The following is a 14,866-nucleotide window of genomic DNA, read 5'->3' on the forward strand; positions in this document are numbered from 1 at the left end:
CAATTTATTAAATTTTCAAGGGAATAGAGAGAGGAATTTTGGTCATTGCTTCTGAATCTTCCTTTTGTTTAACATCCTGGATTATGCCTGGGCCTTTTCAGACTTTTGCCCCTTTTATATTTTTTTCACCATTGTCTACAGTAACACCTACTAAATTAGGATTTTTTTTTCCCCATGGAGCAGCTGTAATTAGATCTACATAGCATGGCATTTGTAATGACATTTTCCAAATGGTAAAATAAGATTCTCCCCAAGCTGACTGAAAGCTGATGGGGTCTTATTTCAAATACAATAAAAGCACTACTATCCGGTACCAGTTTTCACCCCCCATTTCCCTCTCTCTTTTACATAGGTAAAGAAGGAGCAGTATAATAGTTAGAGAGCAAGTTTTGAGGACAGGGAAGACCTGAAGTAAAGTCTCACCTCCTATATACGGTGTTATTCTGGATAAGTCACTTAACTTCTCCGTGACCCAGAGAACTCTCTAAAACTAAATTAAAGAGGTTACATCCTTATTGGTAGAGAGAGTTCCCTCCCTCAGACTTTTTGCATATCTGTTAAATCTCCTGGTCAGTCACCTCTTCTCCCAGCCCATGAAAGATAAACAAGAAGCAAATTAAAACAAAATGAATTGTTGTCAGAGTTTTATAACAATTTAAAATAAAAAAAAAGACTTTGAGGGCTTTTTCTGGAGTCACTACACTTTTAACTCAGTGTCTTGTGTTTTTTCCTTTTATAACCCCATGATCATCAACTTTCAGAATTATGAATCTGGGACATTATGAGGTCCTCATTCATCAAAGGAGTAGTTCTATTTACTAGTATACCTATGCTTATTGAGTTAGGAAAGTGGATTTGAATATTACAGTTTTTTCATCAATCAAAGGTTAAAACCAAAAGGACTTATTTGTTTAAACTTTAAAGTGCTATCCCTAATACTTTAATATTTCTGAATTGTTATAATTTTTATACCAATAGAACATTTAAGGTTAACTGATGTATGATTACCTGTCTTTGAAAAAAACCTGAAAATCTACATCAACATTTCTTTTGCATTCTGTTCTTTAGTCAGACAAAATGACAATAAAGTCCAATAAAAATATGTTTAGGTTAAAATCTCTTAACTTCCCAGCATGATGATAAGAACTAGGGTGAAGATGGGAATGGGGGTGAGGTTAGTCACGGTATAAAATACATAGAAGCTAAAGAAGTAAAATTTCTGCCCATAAGAAGTTCATTATGTAATTGAGAAGATATATACATACAAAACAATTAATGTCTTCCCAATTTTGAGCTCTGTGGAGAGACTGATTCACATGCCCTGGTATATCTGGATAAAGCCTTGGACAGCTCTGCCTAATCCCACTTGCTTTTTATATTGCAGGTATTGTGCTTGTTGCCATCAACCCCTATGAGCAGTTGCCAATCTATGGACAAGATGTCATATATGCCTATAGTGGCCAAAACATGGGAGACATAGATCCTCACATCTTTGCAGTGGCAGAAGAAGCCTACAAGCAGATGGCCAGGTGAGGAACAGATGAAGATGTGATCTGTTTCAGTGCTGAAAACACTTAATCATTTTCTATTCATTAGATGCCCTCTACTTCATCCTAACACCACTGCCCAGGTTGGAAAAGTCAAAACTACAACAATGCAGTTCTTAGTCCTTGTCAATCCCTTCCATCTTCTGTCTAGGCTGAGGACAGGTTTGGAGATCTGTTGATAGCCATTTGGACAACCATTTGGAGATGGTTGTCTTCCCCAAAGGCATAAATTAGGTAGAAGGATTACCAAGAAGATAGCATACTCCTAAGATTTCACCTCCTTTTTTCCTTATTGATCCTTTTCCTTAATTTTTGGTTTAAGAGGACTCACTTTCTAAGGATATGAAATTTAATGTTGGATTTTCCTCTCTTAACCTTTTTGACTCAACAGCTGTTTTTAGCTATAGCAGCTCTTGGAAATAAATAATATTCTTAGATTATGTCCTCAAGTTGCAAGTGATTTGGAAAATACTGTGGGTTTTTGTTGTTGTTGTTAAAATTAATGGATAAATGAAATGATTTCTGAGTCCAGGTGTGCCGAAAATAAAGAATCTAACTCTCCTGAGAATAGTTGAATGTATGAAGGATTGACATGATTCTTCAATGAAAAAGGAGCTCAATTCTTGTCTCAAGCTTGCTGCATATGAAGTAGAGCACTTGGCTCCATTAGTAATTTATCAAAAGTACTAACTGGAGTTAACACTCTGAAGCTGCATTCTTATGGCTGACAGTGTTTACTTCTTGAATGGGTATCACTCATTGATATGTCTAGGGAGGGGAGGAAGAGATTGTAAGGGGGAAAATGGTTTATCTGTGTAAGTACATGCTGCTAGTGGTTCTGGGTTTATGTTATTCAGACAAACAAAAGTTTCCATTGGGAAAAGGTCATTTTACCATTTTTCTTAATTGATTTATAACATTTTATTATGAGTTATGAAGTTGGGGATTTAAAAGGCTATTTTATTATAGCTACAGAATAACTAAATTCAAAACTAATAGCAAAATCAAGAGAATAAAAAAACCTAATTAATAGTAAGAATTAGAATCATTTCATTTTTACTGCCCCCCGCCCCCGACACTGCTAACTCATATTGACATTATAGTCCCCTAAAACCTCTAGATCTTTTTTTGTTTGTTTGTTTTTTTCAGAACTGCTATCTCACCATGCCTTTCCTAATTCATGCTTTTGGTGCTGATTTTTCTTCTCATACTTAAGTGTAAGACTTTATTTTATAGTCAGTAGTCAGATAAACGTTTTTAAAATACCTACTTTGTGCCAGGAACTATTCTAAGCACTTAACCCTATTGAGTTTCATATTATTAGATTCAATCCAATGCTCTAGCCTCTTAAGAGATTTTCTGGTTCTAGCTCTGTCATTAAGCATGTTTGCTGTTTCTTCCAGTTTGAGATGATTTGCAAAAGGGATGAGTGTACTATTTATGTGTTTATTGAAATCATTGACAAGTATATTAAACATTACAAGACCAAACATAGATTGCTTAGGTTTTTCATCAGAACCATTGACAATCTTCTTTGAATGAATGAACCAATTTTGAATACACATGACTATAATTATCTAATCTACATCTCTCTATATTTGACATGAGAATAGTCTAAAATAATGTTTTGTTAATATCTAGGTAAACTACATCATTCCCCTCATCTACTGGTTTATTTTTATCCAAAAAAGAAATCAGATTAAACTGGCAGGACTTGTTCTTGATGAAACCATGCTGGCTTTTTGATAGCATTGTGTTGACACAAGGAGAGTGTTGAACAAGGAAGTACATGGTCCTGCTTGTGCTTTAGGAATATTACTTTGTTCCTCAATAGATAAATCATCAAATGGTATGAACAAACTGTTCTCAGAATAAGAATTGCAAATCATTAACAAATATATGGGCAATGACTCCAAATCAATAATAATAAAAGCTGTTTGAATCAGTGTAATTCATGTTTTACTTCACATCCAGAAAGTTTTTTGTTTTTTTTTTAAAGGAGGGAGAAAATGAAAAAAAAAGTTAACATTGGAAGGGTTGTGGGAACACAGGCACACTAATATACTTGGTAAAGCTGTACATTGGTGTAATCATTCTGGAATGAAATTTAGAATTATAATCAGAAAACAGTCAATCAGAAAACACTGATTAAATGCCTACTGTGTGCCAGGACTGTGCTAAGTCTGGAGATAGAAAGATAAATGTGAAGCATTTTCTCTCTTTAAGAATCTTACCATCTAATAAATAAATAACATGTATATGTAAAAATTATTGGGACAAGTAGAGAGACTAGATGTGTGATTTCATTTGTCTAGGGAACTTCCCAATATGACAACTCCCTATACCTGTGCAGGTCAACACCTGCAACTTTTCATCTTTGAGTGCTGTCCAGAATACTGAGAGGGCACTGGGTTACATAAACAATATTGGTCTGGGGCAGAATTTAAATCCAGACTTTCTAGCTTTGAGGCCTACTCTATCCACTTTGACATTCTTGTTCCTTTATATATAAAATCAGCAGAAGATATTTTAAGAGGGAGATGTTAATCTGTGTAATAATCATGAAAGGCTTGCATATAAAAAGTAGACCTGCAATAGAGTCTTGAATTAAATCAGGCATTCAAAGACAGAGGTGAGGGAAAGTACATTCCGGGCAGAAGGGACAGCCAGTGCAAAAGGTGGAGATGGGAGATAGTCTTATATGTGACAAATAGCAGGCAGCCCATACTTTTTTTTTTTTTTTTTTTTTAAAACAAAGATCTTATTAGTAGACTTTTATGCCAAAGAGAACAAAGACAGTAAGAATTCTCATATAGACCAAAAATATTCATGGCAATGCTTTTTATGGCTAGCAAAGAACTTTAAACAAAAAATATGCCTATCAGTTGTGGAATAACTAAGTAAATTAAGTATAAATTGTAATTGAATCTTATCCCCCATAAAAATGAAGAATTCGGAGATATGTAAGGAGCTTATATGAATCAATGCAGAGTGATCAGAAGAACCAAGAAAACAATTGATACAATGGCTAAAACAAGGTAGATAAAAAGAAAAACAAAATGAAAATGAATACTATAATTATAATTAAGGCTTTTACTACCTTTTCTTATTTTTAGAGGTGGGGAATTATGGGTATAAAATATTGTGTTATAATATCAAATATGGTTTTTTTTTTCTTTTTAAATTTTCAGTCAGTGCACACACATTTGTTAATCAGTTGCTATGTTCTAGGTAGTATACTTTGATTTGAAAATTCAAAGACAAAATGAAACAGTTTTCACCTTTAAGGAGCTTTTATTCTAATGAAGGAGGCAGCATGTCTAATTATAAAAATGTCTGTGTGTGCATGTGTGTAATATTTACAAAACAGTACAAGGTGTTTAGGGCACAGTGACTGGGGCACTGGATCTGGAATGAGTCATGAAGTTAGTTAGGAGAATTCTCTCTTCTGAATTCAAATCTGGCCTCAGACATTTACTAGCTGTGTGATCCTGAGCAAGTCATTTAACTTTGCCTCAGTTTCCTCATCTGTAAAGTAAGTTGGAGAAGGACTCCAAAACCACTGCAGTGTCTTTGCCAAGAAAACCCCAAACAGAGTCATGAAGACTGAGACAGAAAATTCCTCATCAACAACAAGGTTGATATTATAAAAAAGGTTGGGGGTTATAAGAAAAAATTGCTTATACAAGGTAAAGCTTGTGTGGAATCTCAAAGGAAACTGAAAGTTGCAAAAGGCAGACATAAGGAAAAAAGTATATTTTAGTTTTCATTAAAAAACTTGGAGATAGAAGATGGAATATTGTTGTTGAACAAGTGATCTGTTATGCCAGAGTCTTACAATGTATTGAGGAATATTATGTGTAAAAAGCCTGCAAAAATAGGAAGGAACAATGTGTAAAGAGCTTTAAATTCCAAATAAGGAGTTTATATTTGATTTTCAAGAGCATAGGGAACCATTGGAAAATGTTGAATGTGTATTTGTGGAGGCATGGGCCAGATGCTAGAGATTTTGTGGAAGTTGAATGGACAACATTTAATAATTGTATTTGAGACTTGAGGGGTGGGAGTACTTTGTCCTATGACCCCCAGAAAATTATGGACTTAGAAAGATCTAGGTTCCAGTTCCATATCTGGCATTTGGCTAATATTGTGACCCTAATAAAATCAGTTAACTTCTCTGAAGCTCAGTTTGTCTACTTATGAAATGGAAATAATTCTTACGTTACTTGTTTCATAGGGTTATTGAGACTGAAATGAAGCTCAGTTTATATAAAATATTTTGCAAACTTAAAACATTTTATAAATGTCAATGGGCTCATAAAGCATTATTGGCGGTGAGCTAAATAATGTATTCTCAGACCTTTGTCAAAAGAGGAGGTACCACAGAGAGATGCAGTGGTCTTGAGATCTCATCCGGCTCTTAAATTTTATGTCTGTCTTTCCTCCATTTCTTTTGTAATACTGGATTTCCAGATGCTTCTGAGGATTGAGCATAGGTGAATTTTTCACCTTTATTAATAATAGAAAATGGTCACATGATTAGACATTTAATTCTTTATTGAACCATTTGGGGAGTGGGAGGGTAGATTTTTTGCTTTTGCCTTGTTGGGTAATATTGAGAGAAAGGTGGTGGGAGAGATAGGAAAGAACTTTAATGTAAATTACTCTGCTTTATGGTACGTTATCACTTCCATGCCCACTCCCTGTTTCTCCCCATACCCATCTGTCCTGTGTTGCTTTGTGCTTTTCTTCTGAGCTGTGACTAATAAGAAGAGATGGGAGTGGAAATTGAGAGATGAGGAGGAGGGAGTTGACTTTAGGTTGGCCTTCAGTTTGAATGTATGTAAGGCAATTTTAGTTCAGGTACACTAAGAAATGGAGCTTTTGTTTTTGATTTGATTCAAAGCAAGTGCCTTTTTTGTACCTGTCGTCCTGACAGTTGGCATGGTACTTTATATGAAAACTGCCATAGTCTATACTTAGTAACTATCAAAAGCAAGCATTAAATACACATTCAAAAATTAAAATAAAATTGTTTGTGAAGCCATTTACTGTTTATTGTTTTTCCAATGTGCATATTAATTTTAACAACTTAACAAAAATACCCTTTTATTTAAAAATTTCTTTAAATTCATATTTTGAGAGTAGTTTTGTAATTTTTAATTTAGTTTTTGTTGCTATCTTTGTTTCGAACATAGTCGTCACCCTATGTATTGGCCTACTTCTTCTATTTTTTTGAGAAGGATTTTTTGAAACCTTGATATTCATATATATATATATATATATATATATATATGCATACAGAGAGAGGGGGGGGTGAAGAGAGAGAGAGAGAAAGAGACAGATAGAAATAGAGACCTAGACAAAGAGAGACAGAGATAGAGAGAGAGAAAAAAAAACTTGGAAGGATTCCAGGGTAGAACTCTGGAGTGCCTGAAGTTCAGAGAAGGAACTTGTCAGGTAAAGGTATAGGCAATAGAGATGTTAACATACATGAGTAAGAGCCCCTTCCACAAAAGCTCATACAACTTTTGGTTCAAGACATTTGGGGTTGGGAAACCCATCAACCCTAGAATCAATCCTTTCTATTTGTGGTTTGCATTAGGGTTTAGAAGTTTTTCCCTTACCAGAAGACCATAGATTCCTTTTCCCAACTTATACTCATTGCTCATAATTTAGGGCTACAGAAAAAAAAATCTAATCCCTCTTCCATGTGATAGGTCTTCAAATACTTCAAGAAAAGTAGAATATGATATCTTCCATCTAAGTCTTCTTTTTCTATCAGTCAATCTATGAACATTTGTTTTTTTTTCCAGTCATAGAATTCTTTTTTTTTCATAATTATAACTTTTTATTGACAGAACCCATGCCTGGGTAATTTTTTACAACATTATCCCTTGTACTCACTTCTGTTTCGATTTTTCCCCTCCTTCCCTCCACCCCCTCCCCCAGATGGCAAGCAGTCCTATATATGTTGAATATGTCACAGTATATCCTAGATACACTATATGTGTGCACAACCAAACAGTTCTCTTGTTGCATAGGAAGAATTGGATTCAGAAGGTAAAAACAACCTGGGAAGAAAAAGCAAAATGCAAACAGTTTACATTCATTTTCCAGTGTTCTTTCTTTAGGTGTAGCTGTTTCTGTCCATCATTGATCAATTGAAACTGAGTTAGATTTTTATCGAAGAAGTCTACTTCCATCAGAATACATCCTCATACAGTATCGTTGTTGAAGTGTAGTCTGCATTAGTTTTGTTTGTACAAAAACTTTTCAATTTGATATAATCAAAATTTTCTATTTTGTGATCAGTAATGATCTCTAGTTCTTCTTTGGTCATAAATTCCTTCCTCTTCCACAGGTCTGAGAGGTAAACTATCCTATGCTCTTCCAATTTATTTATAATCTCATTCTTTATGCCTAGGTCATGAACCCATTTTGACCTTATTTTGGTATATACTGTTAAGTGTGGGTCAATGCCTAGTTTCTGCCACACTAATTTTCAATTTTCCCAGCAATTTTTGTCAAATAGTGAGTTATGAACATTTATTAAATGCCTATTATGTGCCAGGTGCTGTGCTAAGCACCAGATAATAATAGCTAACATTTATATAGCATCTAGTATGTATCAGTCACTGTACTAAGTTATTTACAATTATTATTTCATTTAATTTTCACAACAACCCTAAAAGGTAGATGCTTTTATTATCCCCATTTTACAGATGAGGAAACAAGAGTTTCAAAAGTTGCTCAGCTACTAAGTATCTGAGCTAGTTGTTGCTTATCTAGTTTACAATTTATTTCGCTTGCATCCTTTCTGATGCAAACTTCAACCTTTGTTGATAGGAGAATTAAATGCCTTTAGATGTGAAGAATTGTCTAGCATTAAACTATTAAGTTTTAGGTATGTATGTATTAAACTGTATGTATTAAAAGACTGAGCAAATCAATAGGAAGAACAATAAAGAGCATTAATAACTATGCCATGCCTGAATTTATGTATATTTTTGACATGATAAAATGGAAAATGATGGATCTAAATCAAAATCCCAAATAAGAGCTCATCACAGCTCTAAAAAGGTGAACATTTCCTTGTCAGAAAGGATAAGAAGATCGAAGGATCTTCTCAGAGTGAATAGTGGATTAAATATTTTCAGAAATATTTTTGGAAAAGAATTTCATGAAGCAATGGTAAAGATAGGTAATTGGCTATGGATTGAGAGCTAGGCTTGGAGTCAGTAAGAGCTGAGTTTAAATCTATTCATAGAAATTAACTATGTAGCTATATAATTATATGTAACTATAAGCTATATAACCTGGGTAAGTCACAACTTCTTCCAGCCTCAGTTTCCTTATCTGTAAAATGGTGATAATAACACTTATCTCCTGAGGTTTTGAGGAAGACCAAATAAAATAGCATATGTAAAGTGCTTTGTAAGCCTTAAAATACTATATGAATGCTAGCTACTATTATTAAAGCTAACAATGTTCTCTGTCATTGAGTTTGTGTAACATAACCCTAAATGGTTTATCTCTGAATAGAGATGATGAAATGACTAAGATTTAAGAGTATAGTAAAAAGTCATTCCATGGGCTATATTCAAATGAACTCAAGTATCGACAGTACAAAAAGATTAGACAAATGATTGCATTGCACATCTTTGTTTAAAAAAACAGAGGCTTTGTGACAGTGATTCAGGGTCAGGTCATTACCACAAGAAATTCCAGAAAAGTTATCCTTCAGGAGCCTATACTTAATGATGCAGATTATATAGTGAACAGAGAAAATATATGCAACATATCACAGCAGGTTCTAGAAATTTAACATCAAACTGCCAACCTAAAGAAGATAAAATCAGTTGGCTAAAATTACATATCTAAAGCTTATTATCTTTTATAAACTAACAGATATTCAATCCCTATACTATAAACTCAAATCCCCAATAACCTGGATAATTCAACCTACAAATTCTGCTGGAGCTAGAATATTACTGCAGATTAGTCCAAACCTAAGGTTAAGATCTAAGAATCATTTAAATAATTTATCTCATTCTAAATACATAAAACCTCCAAGCTAAATGAAATGAAAAGCTTTCAAAATGTCACAATCCAGAGGAAGAAAATAAAAGCATGTGGGAAGAGGATGAGGTATATGTCATCTTCACTTTATCTCCTTCCTACTGGAATTGTCCTGAAGACCCAGTGAGTCTACAAAAAATGAGCTTACATTACAATAATCATATTCGATTACAAAAAGCAGTCATTTTATCCATCTATTTAACAATTTGCAGAATTTTAAATACAAAGAAATAATAGGATAGCACCTTGTCATTGGACCATTTTTGTTGTTATACCATGAAAAAGATGAGTAGACTGAGATAAGCAAAGCTCATATTTTTATTACATTTGTAATACATTATCCTTTGTAGATTAAGGTAGCACAAAGGGTAATTTTAGATTAAAGTAGCTATATGGCACATTGGGTAGAGTGCTGGTTAAATCTTATCTTCCTGAGTTCAAATCATTTACATTTACTAGCAATGATCCTAGGCAAGTCACTTAATTCTGTTGATCTCAGTTTCCTCACCTGTAAAATGAGCTGAAGAAGAGAATGGGAAGCTGCTTTAGCATCTTTTTCAAGAAAACCCCAAATGGAATCATGACATGACTGAAAATAACTGAATAACATTTGCATAATATACTCTAGTTTGCAAAATATATTTCTTATATTGTTCCATTTCACATAGGCAGATAGTGAGGGTTACTTCTTTTCATTTCCATTAAGAAACATGAGAATTAATGAATGTTTTAATGGGAAGAATTTATGATGCCTTGACAGATTTGCCAGTTGTTAAGACAACTTTCTCTTTCTGAAATTTTTTTGAAACAAAATTGACACCATTTGGTCCATAGTTTATATAGTATTCTGTAGAAGAGGAGAAATGGACAATGACAATGGAAAATGCCTTTTCCCTAACTATTGATTTGATGAAATGTGAGTTCTTTGTAAAAAAAGAGAATTACTTGAAGAAATTGTGCTTATCAAAACCCCTGCCTCCTCTTGAGGAGTAACTAGATTTGATTCACTTTCTTGGAATCTTCAGTTCTTCTTGCAGATTAAGTTGAGAACAACTTTGGTTTCTCCCTTTCATCTTATCACAAAGGGGGGATTCCTTTGGGAAAAAATGTAATATGATTGATCTTCTACTTTAAGTGAGATCCCAAAGATCACTATTTATTGTATACTGAATTATGTTTTTTTTTCTTTGCAGAAATTTATGGCAAATTGATACAATGTCCAGTGAGGACAGGATTTGTAGTCTCAGCCCTGTCACTGGGCAATTCATGAATATGTTTTCTAATATAATCTACTTATTTATTATGGATAGGGATCACAGTTGTGATATCAATGCTATAGAAAACTGTCAGGTGAGATCCCCTCTAATTATGCAGATCCATATTTTCTCCGTCTCATCTTCTACTATAATCATCTAAAGACTTTTGTACTATAGTCAAATGGTCCTACTTACTAATCCATAAATATACTAGCAAACTTCCTTTCTTCTAAACTTCTCTTTTCACTTTCCTCATTCTTGTAAATCTGTAAAGCCCTTTTTGAGATCACCTTTTTCCAGAAATCTGTTAGCTTTTTGGCCCTTGGTAATCTTGCCCTTCTTGAAATAGCCATAAAGCTTGTAATTTGTCATACTTATATATAGTCATCATCATCATAAGTTTTACAGTTTTTGTTTTGTCCTTTCTGTCCTGTCCAACTTTTGATGCTTCTTTGGGGTTTTCTTGACAAAAATACTAAATTGATTTTCCATTTACTTCTCCAGCTCATTCTATAGATGAGAAAGCTGAGGCAAACTAGATTAAGTAATATGCTCAGGGTCACACAACTAGTAAATGTATGAGACTATATTAGAACTCAGTAAGATAAGTCTTTTTGACTGCAAGCCTGACACTCTATGCACTGTGGTGTCACCTCGCTGTCCAAACTATAATAATAGTTAGCATTTGTATAGTGCTTACTATATATCTAGTCTTGTTCTAGGAATTTACAGATATTACCACATTTTATTCTCACAAGGACTGTAGGAGGTAGGTATTATTATTATTAATTTCATTTTACATTTGAGAAAACTAAGTCAGTCAGAGGTTATGATTTGCCTGACATCAAATGTCTAGTAAATGTCTGAGGATAGATTTGAGTTCATCTCTTACTGTAGGCTCTACAGTATTCACTGTATACCTAACTGCCAAGGCATTGTTCAAATAGATGCTGTTTTTTGTTTTTATTTAATAGTTTTGAGTTATTAGTTACATATCTTTTCCTGGGAATAGGACTCATATCTCATAATTCTTTGTGCTACTCACAGAAACTTACATCCTGTTAAATGAATGACATTGTTTAAAAGTTTTGTGGTTGAGTCATTTAAGCTGTGTCTAATTCTTCATGGATCCATTTGGCATTTTCTTGGCAGAGATACTGGATTGGTTTGCCATTTCCTTCTGCAGCTCATTTTACAAAAGAGGAAATTGAGGCAGACAGGATTAAATGACTTACCCAGGGTCTTACATATAGTAAGTATCTGATGTCACATTTGAATCCAGGTCCTTCTTCTCCAGGACTAGCTCTTCTTTATCTGCTGAATCACCTAGGAGATGTTTAAAATTTTACAGGTTCAATTGATTAGAGCTTTTAAATGATTTCTTGCATTAACATAGCTAGCCAAAGATAACTGAGTATTCTCTGAGTGAAAATACCTCACATGTGTTAAAGTGAATCAAAAGAGCCTCTAACTTGATTCTTTTATTGTAAACCTACTCCTGGTCAAGGACATATAGACATCTAATTTTTAATGTATCCATCTAATCAAGTATTGTGTTTTATTGTTATTAAATTTTAATTTATTTACAACAGTGCACAAGAGAATTTTATCAGCTAGACTGGTGTCCCCAGTAAAACAAAAATGTCTGAATTTATTGAGACAAGTCACAAGCAGAGATGTTCAGTGATTTTCATGAAGTCACATAAAGAAAGTGTCTAAGCTAGAGGCATGTGCTCCACCTGCTCCCTTGGTCTATTGATCAGTCTTCATTTGCTCACATTGTCAAAATTTTACAGTAAATTTCTTTTCTTAACAAGGATGAATTCAGAGATAAAGTTTCTACTTAATAAATTATTAAAAGTTTACAGAATCCTCATTCTTGAGTTTGAAGAGATCTCAGAAGGCATTTATTCCAACATTTATCCAGTGATAATCCAGCAGAACATCTCTAGTACCTCTCTAGTGATAAATAGATAGCTCATTACCTCAATAGAAAGTTCATTTTATTTTTAGACAAACTAAATCTTAGGAAGTACATTTTTTTCTTGTTTGTTTTTTTTTTTTTTATTGGAGTTTGTTTTGTTTATGAGGGGGAGGATTCTAGGAAAATGGTGAAATAGATTGGTAAATTTCAATCTTTCCTGATTTCCCCCACAAATAGAACAAATTTGCATCTCAAGGTATACATAAACAGCTGAAAAATCAAGAAGACTTGGGGCAGAATTGGGGTCCTCCTAATATAATTTGACAAGATCTGAAGAAAGACCAGACAGGATTAATCTATCTGAAGTGCAAATCCAGGTGAACTGGGCAGAAATATCAAATTGGGGATCCCTCGAGCTATCTCGTTGTGAAACCACAGGAACCTTAGAGACTTTCATTTCCTGGACTGTTTGTCAATTTGGGATTTGGGAAAATAGAGTGAACCGCCACTGATTGAGAACCTCAGGTTCAGTTGTGCTGCTGAGACTGGGCCCTGGACAAGAATGAACCAGTATTTGGTGAATACAGAGGCAGCGGGGCAGGAGCACTGCTATCTGTAAGCACTTGAAGAAGGTGGAGATCTTGGTTTGGGGTTCCTGGTCAGAGTGGAGAGCTGAAGAGAACCTTCCCCATGATTAGAGGTGCTTTCACTAATACTGCTTATTAAAAAAAAATGAACCAACAAAGAAGGAAAAAACCCTACCATTGAAACATATTATGGGAATAAGGAAGAGCAGCATTCATCTTCAGAAGAGGATACTTTAGTTTAAAAAAAAAGCTTCTACTCCAAAGAGTAATATGAAATAGTTCCTTGTCCAGAGAGAATTTATAGAAGAACTTAAAAAAATTCAAAAATCAAATAAGATGTTGAGGAAAAACTAAAGAAAATAAATTACAGCCATCCAAGAAAAACAAGAATATTATTTAAAAAGTTAACCAAATAGAAAAGGAGGTATAGAGTCTCAAAGATGAAAATAAATCTTTAAAAATCAGAATCAGATTTGGGAAGCCAGTGAAGCTATGCACAACCAAGAAATAACAAAACAGATTAGAAAGAAATGAGTTCAGTGCTATATAATTTTTTAAATCCCTGCTAGATAATACCATTTGAACCCCAAACCCTGAACCATGATTTTTTCAGTTTGCTTATTGGGCTGTCATTTAATGCACCTGCCTATGTACCAGGACATCTTTCTTGTTTCACATTATGTAATATATTTTAGTGGAAAGAGTTGTTATACTGGGACTCAGAGGCAATCTGTCTTTGAAGTATGCTTCTAGTTTCTACTAGCTTTGTGACAACTTAGTTTCCTTAGTCCTCATTTTCTCTCCTATATAATAAGGATGATGCTACTTGTCTTATCTTTCAGGACATCTCTATGTATCAAATTAGATAATGTTGCTAATACATATTGCAAGTGTTTAAGCCATGATTGTTGTTGCTGGTCCATTTTCTAAGAGGACCAATAACATCACGGTGATGATATTAAAGGGTGAGTGGAAATATCTGGAAGAGTAGGTGTGAATCTGATTATTGAAGGCTTTAGGTAATGCCTAGGTAATGCAATTGTATTTCATTTCAAAGGGAAGAAGGAAGCACTGAAGATTTTTGAATGTGAATGAAAGAAATATTAATTGGGACACTTAACCAAGGTAGCTATTATCTTTGCTGTATGATTTTAAGAAAGGTAGTTTATACAAATGGAGAGAACAGTACAGATGTCATGATGGTAAAATGAACAAGAAGAGAGGAAGGAATTAAGTATACCTTTGAAGTTGCAAATTTAGGTAATTGGGTGGTTGATAACATCTTCAAAGATAAGGAAATTTGGAGGATGAAAGATTGATTTGGGTGTGGTTAATAAATGAATCTTGTTTTGATCACACTGACTTTGAGGTGCTGTGGATCATCCAGGTGAAGATTTCTAACCAGAAACTGGATGTGGGGGAATAGAATTCAGAAAATAATAATTACTATTGGGCATTCAGCTTCAGAAA

General features: G+C 34.0%; 1 protein-coding gene across 2 annotated transcripts in view; it reads left to right on the forward strand.

The window, feature by feature from the left end:
* The window catches only part of MYO5B (myosin VB), a 497,816-nt gene that overhangs the window by 200,298 nt on the left and 282,652 nt on the right, over positions 1 to 14,866 (forward strand). For both annotated transcript variants that reach the window (XM_031945960.1, XM_031945961.1), the window contains exon 4: positions 1,385 to 1,529. In XM_031945960.1, coding sequence (XP_031801820.1) covers positions 1,385 to 1,529 — 145 coding nt within the window. The remainder of the gene's footprint in view (positions 1 to 1,384; positions 1,530 to 14,866) is intronic.

This window comes from Sarcophilus harrisii, chromosome 1 (assembly GCF_902635505.1).
Source record: "Sarcophilus harrisii chromosome 1, mSarHar1.11, whole genome shotgun sequence".
Taxonomy (NCBI): domain Eukaryota; kingdom Metazoa; phylum Chordata; class Mammalia; order Dasyuromorphia; family Dasyuridae; genus Sarcophilus; species Sarcophilus harrisii.